The sequence below is a fragment of the Alligator sinensis genome, unplaced genomic scaffold, assembly GCF_000455745.1.
Source record: "Alligator sinensis unplaced genomic scaffold, ASM45574v1 scaffold4_1, whole genome shotgun sequence".
Classification (NCBI taxonomy): Eukaryota; Metazoa; Chordata; order Crocodylia; family Alligatoridae; genus Alligator; species Alligator sinensis.
Window position 1 is genome coordinate 3,990,824 of NW_005841887.1, and position 23,112 is coordinate 4,013,935.

At 44.1% G+C, this 23,112-nt stretch overlaps 1 protein-coding gene across 5 annotated transcripts in view; it reads left to right on the plus strand.

The window, feature by feature from the left end:
• The window catches only part of HEG1 (heart development protein with EGF like domains 1), a 75,422-nt gene that overhangs the window by 26,675 nt on the left and 25,635 nt on the right, over positions 1–23,112 (plus strand). For all 5 annotated transcript variants that reach the window (XM_025196953.1, XM_025196956.1, XM_025196955.1 and 2 more), the window contains exons 2-13: positions 3,362–3,706; positions 5,858–6,163; positions 7,936–8,256; positions 9,303–9,641; positions 10,284–10,610; positions 12,366–12,704; positions 13,180–13,500; positions 14,172–14,498; positions 15,636–15,980; positions 17,271–17,591; positions 18,594–18,935; positions 20,048–21,421. In XM_025196953.1, the coding sequence (XP_025052738.1) occupies positions 3,362–3,706; positions 5,858–6,163; positions 7,936–8,256; positions 9,303–9,641; positions 10,284–10,610; positions 12,366–12,704; positions 13,180–13,500; positions 14,172–14,498; positions 15,636–15,980; positions 17,271–17,591; positions 18,594–18,935; positions 20,048–21,421 (5,007 nt within the window). The remainder of the gene's footprint in view (positions 1–3,361; positions 3,707–5,857; positions 6,164–7,935; positions 8,257–9,302; positions 9,642–10,283; positions 10,611–12,365; positions 12,705–13,179; positions 13,501–14,171; positions 14,499–15,635; positions 15,981–17,270; positions 17,592–18,593; positions 18,936–20,047; positions 21,422–23,112) is intronic.

Sequence of the window (23,112 nt, forward strand, 5' to 3'; positions counted from 1 at the left end):
GCGCATTGGGGTTGAAGGTCCAATTCTAGGATTGGATCCTGAAGGTGATGGCACTGCACAGTCTGCACAGGCAGCAACCTGAAGAGGATGGAGAAGACAAGATGTGGCTTGGCCCTACATGCCAGTGAGGTTGTGCCAGTGGGAGACAGCCCAGGCATGCCTGACTTTGCACCTCGGGGTGATCTTGCAGGTGGAAAAAAAAATGCCACCTCCCTTAATGTCTGAACAGATGCCCTTGGATCCAGAGTCACTGAGAAACAGTCGAATAGAGAGCTCCGCGGTACATTTTGAGAGCGGAGGCTCTCAAATGTGCTGTATTTCTTTGCACACTTTTCCATGTGACAGGATTGTAATATGGCTTGCAAAGCACCCCGCTGCTAGTTCAGTGACAAATTACTCGGTCACCTGGGAAAGCAGATTTCACTCAATCTATATTCAGCCCTCAAGGGATTTTTTTTTTCCAGTGCCTGCTACTTGGCATTTATTGTGTGCCGTGGAAGGGGATGCTGCTGCACGGTGAGAGCTTGTCTCAGTGCTTTACCCGCACGCAGGGGGACCCGCTCATGCCCATCTCAGAGCGGTTAGACAGGGAGGGCCGCAGAGATGAATGCAGCGCGCTGACCACCAGCGCACCCACAGTTTTCAGCTTCAGGGCTGCTCAGAAAGGGCTACGGACGGCAATTACAATCTGGGTATTGACTTGCAAATGAATGTGCCAAGCGTCCTGCTGTGCTTCAGAAAGCCCCCATATCCCAAATGGCCATAACAAGCAGCTTGTTAAATGGGAGCAAGGCTGGCTTGTTGTGACAGCCTGGGATGGGAGAACTGGGACGCTCGGTGTGCTCATTTGCGTGGAAACAACAGCTGAATGCAAAAATCCTTCATCGGATGATGTCAAGACACTCGGCAGCCTCTGCCCTACTATTGTTGGTGTCTGTGTGTGCTCGGCTCCGTGTGCACGCGCAGGAAACAGCGCCTACTGCAAGGTGTTTGCTATCGAGACAGCTCTCGCTGTCTGAAGTTGGCAAATTAACACTGAAACTCCTGCATGGAAAGGGAGATAAAATCACCCGCGGCTGAAATGACACCACCTCCATGAGATGAGCATCTTTACATATCATTTCAGCAAAGCTATTACAAGGGGAAATTACCATGATCTGAAAGAGGGCGCTTTGTGCCTCAACGCTTAGCTAACGTCTCTCTCAGCTCTACAGTTCACCCAGTAAAAGATAAAACCAAAAACCCCCTTGTTTCTTGCCTATTTCCCGGACCGTCATGGCTACAACGCAACATTAGGCAGACAGGCTTAATTGCCCCAGTGGAATTTGTTCGGGGCCTCTGCTCTCGTGGGAAGCACTAGGGGAGTACAGGAAAGTTTTATTTTTCTTTCACGTCAGAACCTGCCACATCCTCCGTCGTCCTCCGTGGGCTCGTCCCCAGACACCCTGTCTTTGGTTGCTGGGGGAGGACCGATGGGGGCAGGCCATGCTCTGTAGCTATATGGCGCCCAGTGCAATCGCGAGTCCGGGTGGGGATGCAGGCTGCCCTTCTCCTGTCAGATTTTTCCTGATGTTTGGAAGACTCCAGATGTACTCCCCAGTTGCTTCTCTGTTGTCTCAATGTGGTGAACCAGACCTGTCCATTTGCCACACTTCGCACACAGCAGTCAGATCCTCGTGGGGTTTTGCTTCATCAGGTGGCTGTCCCAGAAAGTAGCATCAAGTATCGGGGCGCATATGGAGAAATGGTCTTGGGGCGTCATTCTTTGTTTCAGATGAAGTGGACGAGACTTGGTCTTAGCTTTAGGTTCATATGGATGTCAGGGCCGTTTTCAACCCCAAACACCAGCCAAGCCTCCAGGGCTGCAAGCCCAGATGAACCAACCTTACTAGTTTGTGTTCATGATCTGAATCTCTTAAGTTTTGCCCGATCTTGGAGAATAAACATAGGTGGTAGCCTGAATTCCTCCATTCAGTCTCATCTAAACTCTTCATGGCAGCTACAGTTCGAAGCTGTGGTCAGAATGGTATTGGGCTACATAAGGGTAAAACTGCAGCTATAATACACGGTCACGCTGCTGTCAGCAGTTTATGCTGAACCAAAAAAGCTGACTAGCCTTTTCCGTCCCTACTTATGGCCATTTTTAAAGGTATTAAGGCTGCTAAACATGCAGACAGATGCCTTGGGCATTTTTCAAAATAGCTCCCATTGATTCCCTGGGGAAGAAGGAGTCTCAGCAGCTCTCATGACATTTCAGCCCTGTTCCACCGCTAGGATGGAGACTTTCACCACTGCAGATGTCTGAGATCTCTTGGAGATTTTTTTTTCCCTACTGACATCTTGCCAGAGCCACTTGTTAGGTTGCTGTGCTATCAAACTTCGATATATTTAGGTTGGAAATTAGAAGGTTTCTAACCATCAGAGGCCTGAGGTTCTGGAACAGCCTTCTAATGGCAATACAGCAGGCAAAAAAAAACAACCCCAAAACCAAAACTTTTAAATTGGAGCTTGATCAGTTTATGAAAGGGGTTATATTATGTGGTTACCAGTGGTAGGTAGCAAGGGACTGGACTTGGTCACTCAGGAGATAAATGCTGGTCCTCTGCTTCTGTGTTCCAATAGAGATTTAAGGCCCAAATTTAAAGAGGGACACAGCTCCTGACTTTCAGAGGACCTGAGAAGGTAGGGTATTAATATCATCAGTGTTAAAGTAATAACACACATCTCTGGCCCCATGGACTAAGCAGGTATTTGGGGAGCAAGTGCTGTTCCCCATTCTGCAGTGGCAAAGATTTGTTGGGACCTCATTTTTGGTTGGCAGAATATGCCAACCTGTGATTTGGGATTGTATTTTCAGTTTATTGTTATCCAGGCAGATAAAAAATCCTGAACTCCAGGCATTTAAAACCACTGAAAATCCAGTACAGGATGCCCACTGTTAAATAGGTATCATTGTTGGGGTCCAAGACCAAACTGCATTGACGTGTTACCAGTTTTTCTTACACATATCAGACTAGAAATACTTTCAGTAATTTCTCCCTTAGGATGTTCATTTTGCCCTTTGCAAAAGCTGTTCCACCAAACTGTTTCCCAAATGAAGTGAAGGACAAATTTAGGTTGGCTTCTGTTGCTGCATGCATGCTGAGTACACAATGTGACATTGGGGGTTATATTCTGAACTCATTTGCATTCATGTAAATCCAGAGTCACGCTGTGGATTTCAGCTTAAATTGCTCCAGGTTTCCTGCGGTGTCGTTGTGACCAGAGCTCAGTTTTTTATGTTGTTACGATGAGACGAATCTTTATGCTTCATGCAGATTCAATGCTAAGTTTTTTAACTTCCCTGTGTTGTCCCTTTCAGTCATTGGAAGTGGCCATCGGACAATTCGAAGTTCCGATGCTGAAATAAGGACATCTAGTTCTCCCGCGGCCAACATGGACAATCTGACCACATTGGGCTCAAGTGGCGAGAGGACTTTGCTATCTGTCACAAACAGCACAGTGCCCGCAGCTACAACAGAAAGCGTCATCTCTGACACTGAAAAAATCAGCTCTGTGCATTTGACGGAGCACTTCTCAGTAGACCAGAACAGAAGTAGTAATAGTTCTTCAAGTGACGCGGATGCCACGGAGCTTGGAGTTGTGCCTGTGGTTACACGTTCTTCCAAGACGCCAACGGACTCATCTGCCCAAAGTGAACATGAAGGTAGGTTTTATCCTTCATAAGTGCAGGAGGCTCAGTAAATCCCACCCAAGCCTCTGAAACAAATGCAAGCAACATTTTCTAAGGGACTCATGCTCAGTTGCTGGCACCTGGGCATATCTGTGTTACTGCTTATAGTAGGGCAGCTGCCATGTCTGCCCACACCAGCCACGTACATTGAAGCCTCCAGTTTGTCCACTGGACATGTCCCTGGGAGCTTTGCTGGAAGTTGAACTTCATTTTATTTCGCGCTCCCTGCACCACGTTCAGGACTTACCCTTGTCTGCAGGGACAAGAATAAGGCAGCAGCAATTCCACAGCTACCTGTGCCTGACGGCCAGCCCTTCTGCGTCCCACTTCTTGTCTTGACTGCTTGTAATTAATGCTGCGCACAGGGGGAGAGAGGAGGAGGAGGCAGGCTGATTCCTAGAAGTCTGCTCAAGAAATAGGAAGCATAGGCTGCTTGCAGATGTTAAAAAAATCCCAAAAGGTGCTTTACTTTAAACTCAGCGTGCTCCCACGCCGAGCCCACCACATGCCCAGAAAAAGCAACACGTTAACTGGACCCAGCTTGCCCAATGTCTGTAAAGAGCAAGTGCTTTAGCAGGGCTTTCTGGCACTTTTATCTAATAACTGATTAAATCAGATGTTAAATAAAAGCCCCAAAAAGCCCCACTGAAGCGCCTGTGCTATACAGATGCTACAGAGCCGGGTCGAAGTAACGCACTGCTTCTTTCGGTAAAGCGTGGGGTTTTTTTTTTAATGTCTGGAAGCCACTGTAATGTGCAGCAAACATTAGGTAACGTATGGGAGGAGTGGTTTGTGGGCTAGCTGCGGACTACCCTCGGGTTCAGCTCTAATTGACAGCAAGGGAATACACAAGTTTTCTGAGACAAGGATCTGAAATCCGTGGGCTGATTTGGATCCTTTTGTTCGTGGGCTCTTAAAAGAGATACTTGATATTCTTGACTAACCAGTAACCCAGTGGGAAGGAATCTTATTGTTTAATTTACATTTACTGTCTATTACTAAACTCATCCTTACCATCCAACATGGTGGCATTTCAGTGTAAACACTGCAGTAATTAATATCTTTGGTCTTTCAAGGCCTAATCCTTATTTTTACTTAGGCCTTTTACCCCACTCAGGCAATGTAATGGAGACTTAACACTAGTGAGACTTAAAGCTCATGAAAGTTTCATGTCATGGTTTCTTTCCAAAGCCCCTATCCCGAAAGTACCCGACTGCGTGCCTACCTTCACTGAAGCTCACAGGCTTGTTAGCTTTTGTGAGGTGGTGACTATGGCGAAAAATCAAGTGGTTTGCAAAATCGAGAGCACGCTCCCTCCTCTGCTGTATGTGCCTGCTGATTGCAGATTTGGCTTCAAAACTTTGCTTCATTCCCTTAAATCAGGGGCTGGCAAACTGTGACCAGGATCCAGATCTGGCCCATAGAGCTGTGAGGCTTTGGCAGCTTGCGGCAGCAAGGGCCTGTCTTGTGGTTGAATAGCAAGGAGCTTCACCCATGCCATGCCATGGCCAGGTGCCAGCAGCGGTGGCGGCAGCCCATCTTGGACTTGAGCTGTGTCATTCTGGCCCGCTGCTGCCTTAGATAAATAACATTGCACCGGTATACAGCATTAGGATTTGGCACGAGTTTTACGGTGAAACATTTTGGAAGAGAGAGAGACACAGTCCAGAACAGTGAATAGTCTTAAGGTTTCAGGGCTTTTACCTCAATTGTGGGACACTCAAATTCAGATCCCTCTTGGCCCACTTTGTAACTGGGTCTTTAACCTGGGCATCCTACCTCCCTGGTGAGAGTCCTAGACATTGAGTGATTGGCTATTTTGGAGTGTCTCTGGATCGCTTTCATGACTTTTCACAGAAAAGGTTAAGGGGCTCATTTCCAACCCACATGGGAACTGGGAACAGCTTTCCAGAACTCATTATCTTTCAATGATGAAAATATAGATATAGCAATATAGAAACATTGCTTTCCAGCCAGTCAAGTAATGTGGGAATCGTATTCACTTGTATGAGTCAAAACTGGCAGGTCTTTAAGGCTGCCATTGGAGGGGCAATTAGTGTGACAACAGTCGAGATCTTTTGACTTTTCCCGCTGGATTGTTAATTTTCTTGCTTTACATTTCAGACACTGGAAGTCGCCACCAGACCCTGAGCACCTGGCACGCTGAGAAAAGGACTTCTAGCTCTCATACTGAGAGCACGTATACTTCAGTTGCATTCAGCACAGGTGAAGACAGGACATTACAGTTGCTGACAAATAGCAGTGTTTTAGCTGATATGCTACCAGGTTCTGGTTTTCACACAGAAATCCCAGTGTCTTCAGCTCTTACCCACCGTTCCTCTTCGGTATCACAGGCTGGAGCGTCAGATACCCCTGATTTCTCAACAGGGTCTTTGCTTACGCAACCCTCTTTGAAAACTCGTCTTCCAGGTGAGCTTTGTAGTCAATAAAGTTGGCACTTCGTAGTAAATGTCACTTGAAATGTAGTGCTAATACTTGGCATCTAGCTATTTGCTGTTGAAAAACTGGAGGGTGTACAGAGCCAAGCCACAAGAATGATTTGAGGGCTGTAAAATAGGCTTTGCAATAAGAGGTTCAGATACCTGCCAGAAGATGGCTTGTTTAGTTTAGTAGGCAAAGACTTAACAGGATCCAGTAGCTGGAAAGGTGAGACTTCACATGTCCAAACTGGACATCAGGTGCCCTTTGCATGAGTGAACATAACCAACTGCTGAAGCCACCAGCCTTGGGATGTGCTAGATAGCTAGAAATCTTTAAATTGGGGTAGGTTGTGTGCTCCAGATCAGCCATGGTGGGTATTGATACAGGGATCACAGGGCACACCTCTGAGACTTGTGTTCAGTAGTTCACACTAGGGTCACTCCTGCACTCAAAAGCCATGAACTGGTTTTAGAGTAACTCTCATCCCTCAACTTTGCAGAGCTTCATAAGGGTAAATCTCGGTGTTCCAGTTTTATAGGCAGAAAAACAGAGGTGATAAAATGATTTGTCAGAGATGAGAAAACCAGATACTAGAAGAGTCAGGAGTCAATCCCGTAGGAACATGGGTCTCTGGGCTCCAAGTGATGGTGCCTATTCAGTGCAACCAACACTTCTTCAATGCATTGTGTCCTTTGGTCAATAATTCTTGCTAAAGGCTATTCTAGCTTTTATATGGCAACGGTGGGTTGGTTTTAGTTTGTTTTTAAGGATCCAGTTGTTCTTGCAGATTTTTAATGTTCCCTTAGTGTTTCTTGGCTAAGTGACTGTAGTGAACAGAGTGCTGTCACTTGTATTGGGCACTTGGCGCATTTGACTCATGCACTTTAGGATGGGGTGGGCAAAGTCTGGCCCACGAGCCACATCAGGTCCACAGCAGACTCTGTTTCCCAGCAGCCCCAGCCCATGTTGCTCTGGCCGGTTTCCATAGAAACCCCAGGAGCGGCAGGGCGGTAACGGCGTGGGTCCAGGGTCTCGGTGGAGACAGGCCCGAGGGGGGATGGCAGGATGTGCACTTTTTGCAGCTGAGCAGGGGCGCCAGCCAGATCTGCCATTTTGCACACCCCTGTTTTAGAAAGTCCCTTGATCTCAACCTCTGAGTCTTGCTGAACCCGATTGCAAGCATGCCATGACACTTGCATTATTTACTGCGCTATTCTGAAAGTGTCAAACAAGTAGTTGCCCCCTCCAAGACAGATCGGGGTCCTTCCCAAGTTGCTTCCAGTCCGGGGGCCCATCAAGCTGGTCTGCACTCACTGGATCCCTGGGATACAAGCTGGGCTCCGCGCTGGTAAAAGGGGCCATCTACATAGCTCCAGTTGCAAGGCTGGGTACTCCATCGACAGCGTAGAGACAGGCAGGGTAGAGATCAAAGGGGAAAACAAAAAGACTGCAACATATAGTGCGCAATTCAGTATGCATCGTTATTAGATCATTGATCTTTTTTTTGTCTACCCGTGACTTTCATCTTTGACATGTTTTCAGGCCATTCTTCTGTAGGCACCTGTCAATACTTTCAGGGTTTCCTGCATACAAATGTCTCGATCAATGCTTTCTTTCCATGGAATTATTTATTTTCTCGACATTGAAGTCTTTTATTTCCCGTCTCTTATGTGAATATGAATAGTTTCGGAAGAAAATTCCAGTACTGGTGTTTTGAAGTATGGAGGATGACATCTTAATATTTCTTTATTGGATTTCAGCTGCTGGAGGTCAAAAGCAGCCAGCCAGCCTCTCAGATACAGAGGGAAAGATTGCCAGTTCTCACGGTGACATTGCATACGTCGCAACTCCATCCCCGCGGGGTCTCCACGAGAGGACGTTACGATCATTAACAGACACCGGCAGCTCCACCTCTAGTGCTGAAATATCGAGCTCTTCAGATAGAACCGAGTCCTCGTCTATAATGTCTGTCCTGCAGATTGGTAGAAATAATAGCTCATTGGATGCCAGGGGTTTTACAGCGAATTCAACCGACCCTTTGCATAACGGTTCGCTCACTGCTACAGAAAGTGTTTCTGCTGGTGAGCTGGCTCGCTTCGCTAGTTTTTCTTTGTTTTTATTTAAAAAATGATTTACAGTATTAAAAAAAGATGGAAAATGTTTAATTTTTATTTTCAACTGTCGAAGGAATAATACCCCGCTTGATTTACATTGGCCTACTTTCCCCTATTTTTCAAAACATTTCACAAAGAGGTGAATGTGGTAAGTGCCATTATTAAGGATTGGCAAATATGGATGTGGACTTTGGGGAGGGAAATATTTTGGCTTTTCACCCAATTAAAAATTCTGTTTTCAGATTTAGGGGGTTTTTTTTAAACACGTAATTGAAGTTTGCCACCTGTTTTCACCAAAATGTTCTTGTGGTCAAAAATCCCAATTTTCCAGGGAAAACCCATCTTGACTACATTTTTTTTGATCCTCTCTTCTCTGAATTTCTACTTTACAGAGTAGGGATTAAAATAAAGTATGGAGAGATTTCCCACCCACCCCCACTTACACACTGAGGTTGGGTTGTAAATACAGCGTTCCCAGTTCCTGCCCTGTGTTTACCCATAGGAATATGCTGCTTCCTATGAATTGAATCTGGTTATCAGTAACTCCCACTGAAGGTCATGCTGAATTGCTTATGCTCTGTTCTTGCTATGCCATGTTTGTGGTTCTTGATCAGTTATTCTGGAGGAGTCCAGTATCCTCTGATTCTCTTGCCTTTGAACTGCACAGGTTGTGTAATAAGTTATTCAGCATGCTTATTCTGTCCAGTTGAATTCTTGTAGACGCCAGCAGCATGGACTTGAAACCATGGGACTGAATGGCGAACCGAAGCATACCGCCGGTTGATTCTGCAACTGCGGGGTTGTTATTTTTATTTACTTGCACTTTTTGTGTGCGTGCGTGTCGCTTTTTTGCTAACCGTAATTCCACGGGTTCCCAAATGTAAAAGATTCCTATTTTACTGGATTGACCTTCCACCCAAATCCCTGCTGGTGCTGTCTTCCTCCGAGTGCTGTCTGCACTGTTCTTATATTTCCAAATATAAAATTGAAATTGGTCTTTTGTCACGTTTTAGCTAGTGGAAGCGGCCACCGAGCAGTCAGAACATCAGCAACAGAAGAAAGGGTTCCTGATTCTGGTGTCACCGGTGCATCTGTCTCAGCAGCATCCCCCAGAACAGAGGCGAGGATGTTTCCGTCTCCAACGAGCAGCAACCAGCCTTCTCAATTAACACGCAGCTCCAGCTCTAGTGCTCAAATGCGCAGCGTGTCAGATGTAATCCAGTCCTCATCTGCGTCTCCTATAGCAGGAACTGCTGGAATAAATATTTCACCAGATGGCACAAATTTCAGCGAGCCCTCAACAGATCCTTCGCTTATGGATTTTCACTCTTCTTCAGAAAGCGCATCCACAGGTGAGCGTATCACTCCACCAGCTTGCTGATTTATTATAAATATTTTTTTTTTTTACAAAATTTCCCCGCCGTCACTCTTCAAAGCTGGGATTTGAACGTATGCATCCCTTCCGGGTTCTGTCCTAGGCCGTGCCCATGGGATCAGGTTGCTTCCCATGAATGGAGGTCAGCAATTCCCACTTACGGTGATGCTGAACTTCTGTTGCTCTCGCAGATACCTGACGTAATGTTTGTGGTTCTTGATCATCTGGGCCGGCGAAGGAATCCAATATCCACAGAGCTAATACCTCTGAGTCATACACTTTTTAAGAAAGGTCTCTTATTCAGTCTTCCAGCCACTCTGAATTGAATTCCAGGCATTTCTAAAGTCTTACGATTCCTGTGAGTGCCAACAGCAGCGCGGAGTGCAAAGCTCCCGAACTGATCGGGGAAGCTAAGCATATCTTTTTTGCGATCTGTAATCCATATGTTCCCCAATATAATCGGTTCATATCTTTCCAAATGAGCATTTTCCTCAGCCTGAAAAGTTCTTGTAATTGATATCCACACTAGTGCTGTCTGCTGGCGGTGTTACCGGGAGGAAACCCATCCGTTTATTTTTTTTGCCTAAGATATTGAAAATTTGTCTTTGTCTTATGTTAGCCAACAGAAGCAGCCACCAGCCATCTAGCATGTCTGCACTGGAAAAAAGGAGGACTTCCGACTATGATACCACCAGTACGTACCTTTCTACTACATTCACCGGCACTGGAGAAAGGACATTGCGATCTCTCCTGCACAGCAGCAAGCCTTTGTTTGCAACAGAGAGCTCCACCTCTAGTGCTGAAATGTCCAGCGCTTCAGATGTAATCCAGCCTTCATCTGTATCTGCTACAGACGAGACCCAGGGATTTAACATCTCCTCTCAGGCCCCAGGTTTCGTAGAGCGATCAACAGATTCCCATCCTCCGTCAGAAAGCGCTTCTCCAGGTGAGCATCTCAGCCCACCAGCTGCTAATTTTAGTGAAAAAAAATGCATTGTATACAACATATATAACTTTACTGTTTTGTTTTTTTTCAAATAAAGGAACACTAATATTATATTTTACACAAGCATGGCACTTTTCCGTAGGTCTCACACCATTTCTCAGTAGTGAAGGTATGGAGGGGCTTGTTAGAAAATGGGGTTAAAAGGGCAAAACTCTTCTTCTTTTTTTTTTTCTAAGTGTTTTCTAGTAGGTATGTCTGCTCCAGCCAGGGTCTGATTGCAGCTCATGGCTATGTACATGAGCTCACTGTAAGCTGTCTAGGTGAGTTCTGTGCTGCTGTGGCTACGTTGTTATTTGATGCAGACCTGATGCGCTTAATCAGTCTCAGGCACATGAAAACAAGCTACGTGTATAACTTTGACTGCAACTTAGACATAACTTTAGTTAGAGTTTTGCACAGAATTCCTATGAAAACTTTTCATTTGGGCAAAGCCCCGTTTTTCTACCAAAACCAGTTTTGACTGCAAAGTTTTTGACCATCTTTGGCTATGGTGTCTGACTCTAGTGCAGGGGTGGGCAAAATGCGGCCCGGGGGCTGAATGCAGCCCACCAGGCCGTTCTATCTGACCCATGGGGCTCCTAAAAAAATTAGAAAATTAATATTTATCTGCCCCTGGCTGCCTGTCTTGTGGCCCTCGATGGCTTGCCAAAACTCAGGAAGCGGCCCTCTGCCCAAAATAATTGCCTGCCCCTGCTCTAGTGTAACAACCTACGGGTGCCTATCCACGAGCAGGGAGGTTGCTTCGATGCGCTGTCATTCCAGTGCGTCAGACCAGACTCGATTAACCGAGTCTGCTGGAGACTGGCAATTACTGCGCTCCCGCAGCCTCTCGTGTCTTGTGTATCAGCGTCCCTGTGCTTCAAAAGGGCGGCAGGGCGCTGTATCTAAAACTTGCCAAACAAGCTTTAGATAAAGCGCCCCCACCGCCGTTTTGAAGCGCAGGGATGCTGATATAGGAGATGCGGCGACGCTTGAATTACAGCAGCTCTTGGAGCTGCTCTAATTAAAAGCACCTCCCCTCCACTCTCCAAGCACATGTATAAACATCCCATGGTACACAAAAGAGCTGTGGTGAGCAGTTTCTGCACAGTGCCATAGCAAAGTTGGGGTTTGAACTCAGGTTTGTTGAGTTCCTGCCCCGTGCTGTACTCTCTGGATTGTGCTGCTTCCCATGAACTAAGCGTAGTCATCAGTAATTCATGCTTAATGCCCCAAGAACTCATGTCCTTTGAGACGCAATATAAAGTTTGTGGTTCTTGGTCAGCTGTACAGATGTTCAATATTCACTGACCTCAGAATCCTGAGTCACATGTGGTTAAATATCTTGAGGTTATTTGGTATTGTATCCATACTATATTAGATTAAAAGCATTTCTGAAGCTTGTAATGTTTAACTGCTAGCAGCACAGAGTGCACAGCCACAGTAAAGTTAAACACCCAAGTCTTTGCTTTTAATTTGCTTTCATTGTCACTTTTGTTGGCTTTATTCTTTTTTTGCAAGCAATCCATTTTATGTGTTCCTGAATTATAAAATATTCAGGCTTTTTCTACAATACTGTTCTTTCTCCAGCTTGAAATCCTTCTGTATCTAATACCCATAGTTACACTGCCTGCATCTGGGCATTATTGGAAGGATACTCCTCCATCTGTTTATAATTTCATAAGCATAAACCAGTTTTTCTTTATGATATTTCAGAAAGTGAAAGCAGCCAGCACCCAACTAACATTTCAGTGATGGAGCAAAGGACTTCTGATCCTCATGCCACCAGCAGGGTTATTTCCACAGCATTCACCAGAGCTGGGGAGAAGACATTGCAATCTCTAACAAACAGCAGCCTGTCCCCCGATGCAGCACAAAACTCCGCTTCCAGCACTGACATACCCAGCTCTGCAGATGCCACTCAGACCTCCTCTATATCTGCTAGAGCAGAGACTCATGAAGGAAAAGTCACATTGGGAGTCACGGATTTCACTGCATCCTCAGCAGATCCCATGCCGACGCGCTTTCACCCTGATTCACAAGGTGCTTCTGCAGGTTAGTTGGTCAATCCATGTGCTTGGCGTTTTACAACTTTTGTAGGTTGTTTTTAAATCATTCTCATACAACATGCATATTTTTTCAAATAAAGGAAGATTAATATTGTATTTTATACTTCCGTTTTTCACAGCTCTGTAAGTATAGGCATTATATTCTGTTAGAGCACATTGGAGGTGGTTTCTATGCCAAACAGTTTCCACTTTGGGGCTAGCAGTAATTTCGGGTGCATGTGCGTCTTTGTGTTTGCATGCGCGTGCCCATGTGTGTATTTTCCATTAAAAGACAGACGGGCCTACACATACACACATATGAGCATGCAGGATTTAGCATTTTTTAAACTAGCACATTTGACAGTGAATATACTTGTATTTTAAGACTCCTACAAGCAATATCTGCACCTGGGTGTTTTTGGAAGATGAATCCATTTGACTTTAATTATATGGCATTATAAATGTTCTTCATCATGTTTCAGGCACTGGAAGCAGCCATCAATTAATTAACATCTCAAGTACAGAGAAAAAGTTTCCTGGGTCTCATACCACTAGCACATACATTTCAGCAGCCTCCACAAATGGCGGAGATAGGATGTTACGATCTGTAACAGAGAGCAACAGATCTGATGCAACACAAAGCTCCCCCTTCGGTGCTGAATTATCCAGCGCTGCAGATGTGACCCAGTCCTCATCTATGTCTTCTACAGCCCAGACTACAGGAATGAAGAATGCCTCATTCAATGCTACAGATCTCCCCCTGCTTACAGATTTCAGCCTTGCTTCAGAAAATGTTTCCACAGGTGAGAGGCTGAGACCATGTCTGTTGTTTTCCAGTGCTTTAAAGATTATTTAAAACATTCTTATACCAACTGCTCATTTTTATTAAAAAGAAAAAAAAGGGGAAATATCATGTGTTCTGGTTAAGTAGCACTTTCCTTTACATTTCAAAACATTTCCCAGCCATGCAATGGAAAATTTCAAGGCTGAAAACTTTTTGAGGTGTTGCTCTCAGCAGGTAGTTGCAAATTTCTACAGGCAACAGATGCAAATTGTGAATCTAGGAATTGTGTTTGTAGTACTTGGATATCAATTTTTGGAAGAGTCCAATATCAGTTGGTGCATATGTTTCTAAATTATTCAGCTTAGCGATTCTGCTGAATATAATTCCAAGCATTTTTGTAACTATATCATTTTTGTGTGCCGGCAGCATGGAGTGCAGAGGGAAAAGTTGAACATACAGCTTGTTGGTGCCACACATTTATTTTTCATGGCTTTTTCTCTCTTTTTTGGCAAGTATTAATTGTAAGTGTACCTGCATGACAAAGGTTATGTCGTAGCAAATTTGCTTTTTCTCCAGGCTGAAAACTTCCCATGATTTATATTTGTGGGTACTGGGCGTTACTGGGAGTAGACTCATCCATCTGTTTATAATTTCCCCATGCATAAAGCAGTTTTCCTTATTCTCTTTTAGTCTTTGGAAGCAGCCACCAGCCAGTTAGTATTTCAGATACAGAAACAAGGACTTCTGATTCTCCTATCACCAGGTCAGCAGCAATCACAAGAGATGTGGATTGGAGTTTGTCTCTAACAAACACCAGCACGTCTTCTGATGCGAGAGGAAGCTTTGTGCCTAGTACTGAAATGTTAGGCTCTTCAGAGCGGACGCAGGCTTCATCTATATCTTCTGTAACGCAGGCCCATGAAACTAATAGTCCGTTACATGCCACAGATTTCACAGACCTTTCATTGGATCCTTTGCTTACACATTCCCTCTCCACTCCAGAAAATACTTCAAGAGGTGAGCTGCTTTTTAATAGGTTTTAAATGATTTTGAAAGCTCTTCATAAACCAAATATTTTATTTTAAGTAAAGGACGGCTCTGATTATATTTTGCACCTCTGTGGTACTTGTTCCGTCGATCTCGAAGCATATTACAACTACATAAGCATGGTAAGTCTTGCTGTTAGAGACTGTTGGAGAGTGATGCTAGTTTTTCTTCCCCTGGAATATTTCCATTTTTCAATGAAAAAAAATAATATTTTGATGTTTTGTTTTTAAACATTGATCATACCCTTTCTAGATAATTTTTCCTGAACGTATTGAATGTTCATTTACTTGCACAATATTATTTGACTAAAAGTTTTCAGCCCTTTGCTCACTCTCATGGTTTTATAGGTAAAGGCCATACAATACAATAGAGACTGATTAAGTGATTTTTCCAAATGTCATACAGCAAAGCTGGGCTTGGATTATTTGCAAGCAAGCTAAGGAAGTACAGGGATGGATGAATGGACTATAAGGTGGATCATAAACGGACTGGATCCTTGGGCTCAAAGGGTAGTAGTCAGTCCTCAATGTCTAGTTAGAAGTCGGTATTGAGTGGATGCCCCAAGAGTCAGTCTTGGAGTCAATCTTTATCAACGACCTGGAAGATGGGATGGAGTGCACCCTCAATTAGTTTGCAGATTATACCAAGCTGGGCAGAGTAGAAGATAGGATGGAGGGCAGGGCTAGGATTCAGAGAGAATCTATAGTGGAAAAGGAATTCAGTCTTCAGTGATCCCGTATATTTTTAATCTGTCTCCCTTATGTAGTATTCTACCCCTCTGAAATTAAGTCCAGTCATTTCTATAGTTTGAATAACAGATGTAGGGACCAGTAGTATGGAGAGCAAAACCAGGGGGGCTGAATGGTGAAGTTAAATGTATAGCTCATTGATTCCACAGCTTGTTTTTCATGCACTTCTCATGTCTTTTACCACTTCTTTGCAAGAAGAATTCCGTCTATTCCACAATATCACTATTTCCAGATTGAAAACTTCTTAATTTTAATATCCCTATTTATGATGTCTGCATTTGGGTGGTATTGAAAGAAAACTCATCCATCTGTCTATAAGATCATATGCATAAAAATGTTTTTCTTTGTTATATTTCAGCCGCTGGAAGCAGCCATCAATCAATTAGTGTCTCGACTACTGAAGAAGGCACTTCTGGAGCTTCCACCACCAGTTTTTACATTTCAGCGACCTCCAACGGTGGCGAAGAAACGTTAAGGCCTCTAACCAACAGGAGCACTTTGACTGATACAATGGAAAGTCCCAGTTCTACTTCAACAAATACTGTCTTGACAGATCTAAGCCTGTCTTCATCTTCCTTAGCACAGTCTAAGGGAAGCAGTGTCCCGTCAGGGGAGGAGGACTTCACCCAACTTTCAACCAAGACTTTGCTCACACATCCTTCCAAGATCCCGAGTTATTCATCTTCATCAGCTAATCTTTCAGGTGGGCTTCAGGACTCCCAGCTTGTTATTGCACCTTATAAAAAGAAAATAATGCCCCCTTCTAAAAAGCTGAGTCAGTCCTTTTATTAAAGAATAAATTCCCCTTTAATAACTTAGACTCATTCCTGTGAGATGTAATCACGTGACCCTCATTGCCACCATATCCAAGTATCTCACGATCTTTAATGTGTTTGTCTTTGCAACACCCCTGTGGAGTAGGGAAGTGCTGTTATCCTTGTTCACCCATGGGGAATTTAGGCCCAAGCAATGTATGCCAGGCCACCGGGGAAGTCTGTGGCAGGACTTGAACCTTGGACCTCCAACATGACAAGCTGGTGCCCTACCTGCTGGACTCCTGTCTCTGTTTTGCACAGCCCTGAAGGTTTTAATCACATTAAAAAAACAGGCTCCTTTATTCTCCCCTATCTAGTGCCACCAGCATCTGCTTCCATTACACCTGTCCTGGTAGGTAGTAGCTTTCTTTTGGTGAATGGTTCCCAGAGTAAAACATTGCTCGGCATGAATAAGAGGGGAGATTGAGGCCTTCAGTGATTCTTGACCAGCTGGCAGGATTGGACCAGGCATGCAATCCTGGTGGTTAAAATCTACACAGTACCTGTAAAGATGTCTCTAGGCTTTGAACTCTAGTTCCCATGTCGACTAGTTGTAATTACAAACTTCCCTTTAGTGTCACCGTTCCCACGCTTGTTGAGCTGCTTTTTAGAGAAAGCTGCCAATACCTCTAAGGGTTCTTGAGTTAAAAAGCTCAACATCTCTCCCACGCTGAGCTTTGCTCGCACATGGGGAAGGGAGACTGCCAGGAAGAAAAGTTCAACTTCCTGAGTTCTCATGGGGAATTTGCATTGGGCCTGGCATGGTAGCAGAAGGTAGAATAGCTTTAGGGCTGCTCTAACTTGTGTCTCCTTGTGGGAATTTTCGTCCTCTTGGGAATAGATGCAGTTTAGACATTCACTGCCACCTCCCTAGCCTAATGCGGCTCCAGTGATCTGCCTTCTCGGTTATGAGTGAGACAGTTGGCACAGAAGTTCGCTAAGTGTGCTGACTGCTTCCCTATGTCAGGAGAATTTTCTCCGGGGCCAGGTTTCATCACTGCCCCTTTTTTTCTCCTCTGGAATAATCATAAACATTTAAGCCACATGTTTCAATAGGTTGTATAATACATAGGTCAGTGCATGGGGGTTATTGCTAACATAGCTACTGTTCCAGATGTGCATATAGATTTTTTTCAGCCATCAGAACCCATTGAATAATATGTATGTGTAATATACAGTTTCAGACGGAGGAAGAAAGATTTCCAGTTCCCCTACGGAGAGTACATACATCTCAACCACATTCAGCAGAGGTGTGGAAAGGACACCCCAGTCTGGAACGAACAGCAGCATAGCCACGGAGACAACAGAGACTTCTGCTACTGATACGGATACGGCCAAGTATTCAGATTCAACCCGATTCTCACCTTCAGAAGTGCAGACTGAAGGAAGGAATTCTTCATCAAGGGATGATGCGCGTCTCACTGAGCCTTCAACTAAGTCTTTGCGGCCATATTTTTCCAAGGCCTCAACTTATTCCTCTGAAACTGAGGATCCCTCCAGTGAGTTTCCTGAACTCAGCAATCACATTTTGATCAGGGGAACATTCTCTCCCTCTTCCCCATTGTGGATCTGTTATGACCAGCAAGTTCAAAGCTAGTGCATTTGCCGGCAGTGGTATTAATAAGCCCTAATGCAGTAATCCCCAATGCATGGGCTCCAGACTCTCTCATATTGCATAGGGCCACAAGAAATTTTGCTTTTCCCACATGCATATTTGTTCAGGTTGACAGGGAGAGCAAAGTTGGATGTTGCCTGCAGCATGCTACTCGCTCACTAGAATTGTCTGTGGGCCAGCAAAGGTTGGGAACTTGACCGCTGCTGGAACAGGTCTGTTCTTTCATATCAATGTGCAGCGGTTGGTATGGACTAGAAAGCTAGCAAAGCAGAAGAGTAGATGGTATCTTTTTACTGTAGGAAAATGTTTATCTCCCCATAGCTTTGGCTTATACTTTAATAATTGTAAAGCAACATTACAATGTTAATGACACTCAGTGTGTCTATACTTTTCCTCTTTAGAGGAGCCTGCTGAGGAAGGTCCTGATCAATGGACACTTGGGCATTTTTATGCGTGCTCCGGGGGTAGGGGGTGGCACTTTAATTAAAGCGGCTCAGAGCTACTCTAATTAAAGCGCCTGCAGCGTCTTGTGTATCAGCATCCCCATGCTTCAAAGTGGCGATGGGGGTGCTTTAAAGCTCATCGAACGAGCTTTAAAGTGTCCCTATCAGCATTTTGAAGTGTGAGGATGATGATACACAAGGCATGGAGGCTGCAGGAGCGTACTAATCAGCTAATTAGATTAATTGAGGCTTTTTTGACGTGCTGTATTTACAGTATGTCAGAGCAGCCTCCCCGCATGTCTACAGGCACTCTTAAATAGATAGAGTTGCATGTGGGATTTAGTCTGACCTTATTTTTTCAGCTGAAAACTGGTGCAGAACTCTCAAACGCCATTTGATCTGGAAATAAAAACAATAATTTCTACTTTTTCATCCCATTTCAGCGACTGGAAGAAGCCATCAGTCACTTGGCGGCTCAAGTACAGAAGAAAGGATTTCCCGTCCTTATACTGACAGCACGTATGCTTCTGCTACATTAACCAAAAGTGAAGAAAGGACATCACAGCCTCTTACAAATAGCACATCTGCCCATACAACAGAGCGCCCCACTTCCTATACAAAAACTGCCAATTCTTCAGAATTATTTCAGTTGTTTTCAGAGGTACAGACCAAAGAGATGAATGTTTCAGCAGATGACATGGGTTTAACTGGACTTTCCACTGAGACCTTGTTTACACATTCTTCCAAAATACCGACTTATTCGTCTTTCCAGAACGATGCTTCAAGTAAGCTTTTTGTATATACGTTTCCTCATGAATAGGTGTCTTGTATACTAATGTCTCATCGGTCCATTAAGTACCATGCACATAAAAATGGCTCTACATACCCCACTTCGGTCAAGAGTAGTGGGGAAAGAGGAAAGTTCCAACTTGTAAAAGGACCTTTCCAAAAAAATAGCCATGCAGCATGCTAAGATCATTAACGCCTGGAGCGGGAGTTCTTGGTTAGGTTGCAGTAATAGGAGATCCTCATTTTGAGGGATATGCTGTTTGTTTGCATCCTGGCATATTAGTTATGGGGAAGATTTTCAAAAGAAGTCCATGCTGGCCTGACTCGGATCCAAGTGAAGTGAATGGAAGCTCTGGGGGCTGTTGAAATTTCCGTCCTATGGGTTTAAGGATGTTGATAAAGTCACTATAAAAAGTGAAATGCATTAATTCATAAGATGAATTATATCTTAAAAACATCTATTTATTTGCATATTTGGGAGTACCTGATTTATGAAGTCCTTGATCAATTATTCCTTTATATGGCATTATTTTGTTTTGCACACACTAACTTAAAGCAATGCCCATGAAAATATGTTCTTCTTATGGAGGCCTGAAGATTGTCCTAAACCAAAACAGATCAGTCCCTGAAGATTGGTATTATTTAATTTGGAACAGAGGAAGAGAGTATACCTTAAGTATATCTTAAGCATACCACAGTCTTACAGGATAAATTATGAATCGGGAAAAGGACAAATGGGTTTACCTGCTCAGCTTCCATAAAATGCAAGAAAAGTGAACCCAGTGATCACATCATATTAAAAGGCAATGTGTTTTATTGGGACACAGTTACTATGTGGGACTCAGTGCTGCAAGAGTTGGAGATTAAAATTTGAGAAAGTGATAAAAAATTACAACTTGACTGTCATCCCATAGTTACCTTTGCAAAATGTATTGCATGCTAACATCTAGAGTTTACTGGCAGATCACCACCGTATAAATTGGTGTCGTGGATGGACTAATATGCAGACTGGTAATTTTTATGAATCAGACTAATTATTTGAATAAAAGGGCAATATTGTTTGATATAGATCACCACCAGTTTAATTAATCTTTATTTTTCATTCTAGGTATTGCAAGTAGCCATCAGCCAATCAGTGGCACTGACACAGAAAAACGGACCTCTGCTTCTCGAACGGACAGCATGTACATTTCAACCACATTCAGCAGAGGCGGGGAAAGGACGTTACTATCTATAGCAAGTAACAGCACTTCTACGGACTCGTCAGAAAGTTCCACTTTCTTTACAGAATCTTCCAACTCTTCCAGCATATCCCAGGCCTCATCGGTGTCACAGAGTAGAGAAAATAATGTATCATCAAGTGATGGGACCATCACGGAGCCCTCTACAGAACCTTTACTCGTTTATTCTTCTAAAATTCCAACTTACTCTTCAACAGGCAGGATACAAAATACAACCCTGTCTTATACTGGCTCTGAATCATCACCAACTGGCAGCTCATCGTTATCTTCATCCGGGTTTCAATCTTCTGCCTCGGTGTCTTCATTCTATCAATCACCGTCATCAACACCAGCACCCCCTCCTTTGTTCACAACATCACAATCATCTCTACCGCCGACTTGGTCAGTCTTGCCATCAACATCGCCTCCACCTCCCCCTTCATCATCTTTACCTACTTCCTCACCAGTCACAGCATCATCATCAATATCATTCTCATCGCCTTCGTTCTCTTCACAATCTTCATCAGTACACTCCAATGACAGCTCTCAAACCAGTGCGTCCGTGGTTACAACAGAAGTGACAGACGGGAGGGAGCCATCCACGGCTGTGTTTTCTGGGAGTTTGCCCGGAGAATACAACAATCACAGTAGACCATACCCGTTGAAGGAAAGCACTGGCTTCAGCTCGACAGAATCGCCTCCCTTTTCAACTACACCCACGGAGCAGCTTGCTAACCACTCATCATTCATGCCAACTTCCTCGCTTGTGACAGAGAGCACCGCGGGGGCAGCCTCCGTTGCCACAGGGGACAGTTTTGAAAAGACAACTTTGGTTTTGACAACCGTGAGTCTGAGCATGGGTACGGAGATGGCAAACGAATCAACCACTACCTTGCCAAGTCCAACAAGTCGGAAGGAAGACTTCCCCGTCGTGGAATTAACAACAGAGAAATCCAGCACTGTGACAGCACGTACAACTCTTGGGCCGACTACGGGTCATTCGGCTACTACAGAAGTCCAGACAGTTCAAACTGGTGCACCCACAAAGTTGGCCTCCGTCACTGGAATAACTACAGAAGCGATGGAAGTTAGCACCGCAGCTAGTATTAAACTCACCAAAGAAAGTATCCCGGCTACTCATTTTTCCGAAACAACTTCTATTAGCAAAGCCACTACTGGGTTTCCTAGTACTTTGACAGCTGCTACCAAGCCAACTACTGTTGTTTTAACTACCACAACAGTGACATCTTCTCATACAACAGGTAAAGCATCTAAAGTGCTACATAGAAACCCGTCATATAGAATAAATATTTGCATCAAGCGCAGCCCTGATACAAGCACCAGTGCCTAGTTAGGTGCTTAATTCCCTTTTCAGACCTGGGCCTTAGTCTTTATTACCTGGATTTTTAAGCATTTGATACAAAAGGCAAGGCTTTAATAGTAGTCTTCTTATGCAGAGCTGCTTGAAAAAATGCTGAACGTTTTGGTGGAAATGTAGCAAAAGCTTCAGTGACAACATTCAGCTGAAATTGTGAAAATGCAAAAAAGTTCTCTTTATTAATTGAGAATCAGTGGTTTTTAACTCCTCTTTACAAATAGAAATAGTTCACATTTTCTGGCATACCACCTGCCCCCAAGTAGGACATACATTTGGGAAGACAGAATGAAGAAATAAAACTCTTTTGCACATGGAGCAGGGACAGAGCCTACTCTTCAGGTCACTTGTCCTCCTTTTCCTGCTCATGCCAAAAGAGAAATATTACCGTTTTAACCCCTTCACAGCTGCTGTCAAATTGGCTAATCTGCCAGAAGCTACTGCCAGTTCACAAGTGACTGTAAAAAGGATTAAAACTGTAACAGCTGCTTCCCCTCCTTCCATGCCACCAGCTGTGGTGAGGAGGGAGTAGAAGAAGCAGAAGCCATTATGGGGGCTGTTCAGACAGAAAAACGGTTTCACTCTAGAAGACATGCATCCCAGTTTTGGAGGGCTATGTTTTTGGGGAGAAGTATGTGTGGTATGTGAGTAAATATGCTATGTTTGTCCATGAGAAAAGTCAGTTAGTTAGCCATTGGTATGCATGTTGGAATGTGTCCTGATATTAGACCTACAATCACTTTCTATCTTGCTAAATAATCTCTCTTCAAAGAGCTGCCACTTCTTGTTAGGTACGTTTAGGCCACATACCTTGTCTTTGCTGTCTATACCTACAGCCAGTATTGAAAGGAAGTTGGGAAACGTTTAGGCAAAATTTCTGCGTTGATTGTTATTGCTTATAGTTCCAGAACATGGGATAACAAATGGTATTAGAAGTGGGAATAGTGTAAAAAAATTTGCCTCACAAAACCCGAATGCGTCATTTGGCCAAAGCAGGCATCTCCACACTTTGCTAAAGGAAAGCTCTTTCTAGGAATGAGTTACTCATCTTTGCGGGGTTGAGGAAAGGTAGCTGGGGCTAAGTGTGCATTGCACTGGAAGGAGGATGTGAAGGTGTTGGTATAACAAAAAGACTGCAGGATGAATGATTTAATTTCCCCCTCTTGTCAATCTCCTCATCTTCACAAGTAAGTCTGTTCAGTAAAGTATTTTACCAGAATGGAAACACAGTCCATAATTCAAGTCAAAGGTACTGAGCAAAGCACTACAAGGTGCAGCATTTACTAATTTCATTAGTCCCATTCATGTCAGCGGATTGCTTTCATCAGCACCACGTAGAGTAGTAAGTATTGACGAAACTGGTCTCTAAGGCCAGGGACAAATGTGCCCTTTAAAGGCTTTAAAAAGGGAGGGGAAGCTGGTGTTATGCTCTAGCTTTTACATCTGCATCATCCTCTAGTGATACAGGTTAGATAAATCACCCTAACTTTGACGCATGGAGCCTACAGATGTTCAGGGCCCCATTCTAAGTCAGAGTGCCGAGTTACAGCCCTTCCTCCTCAGATGTTTGCCTGTTGG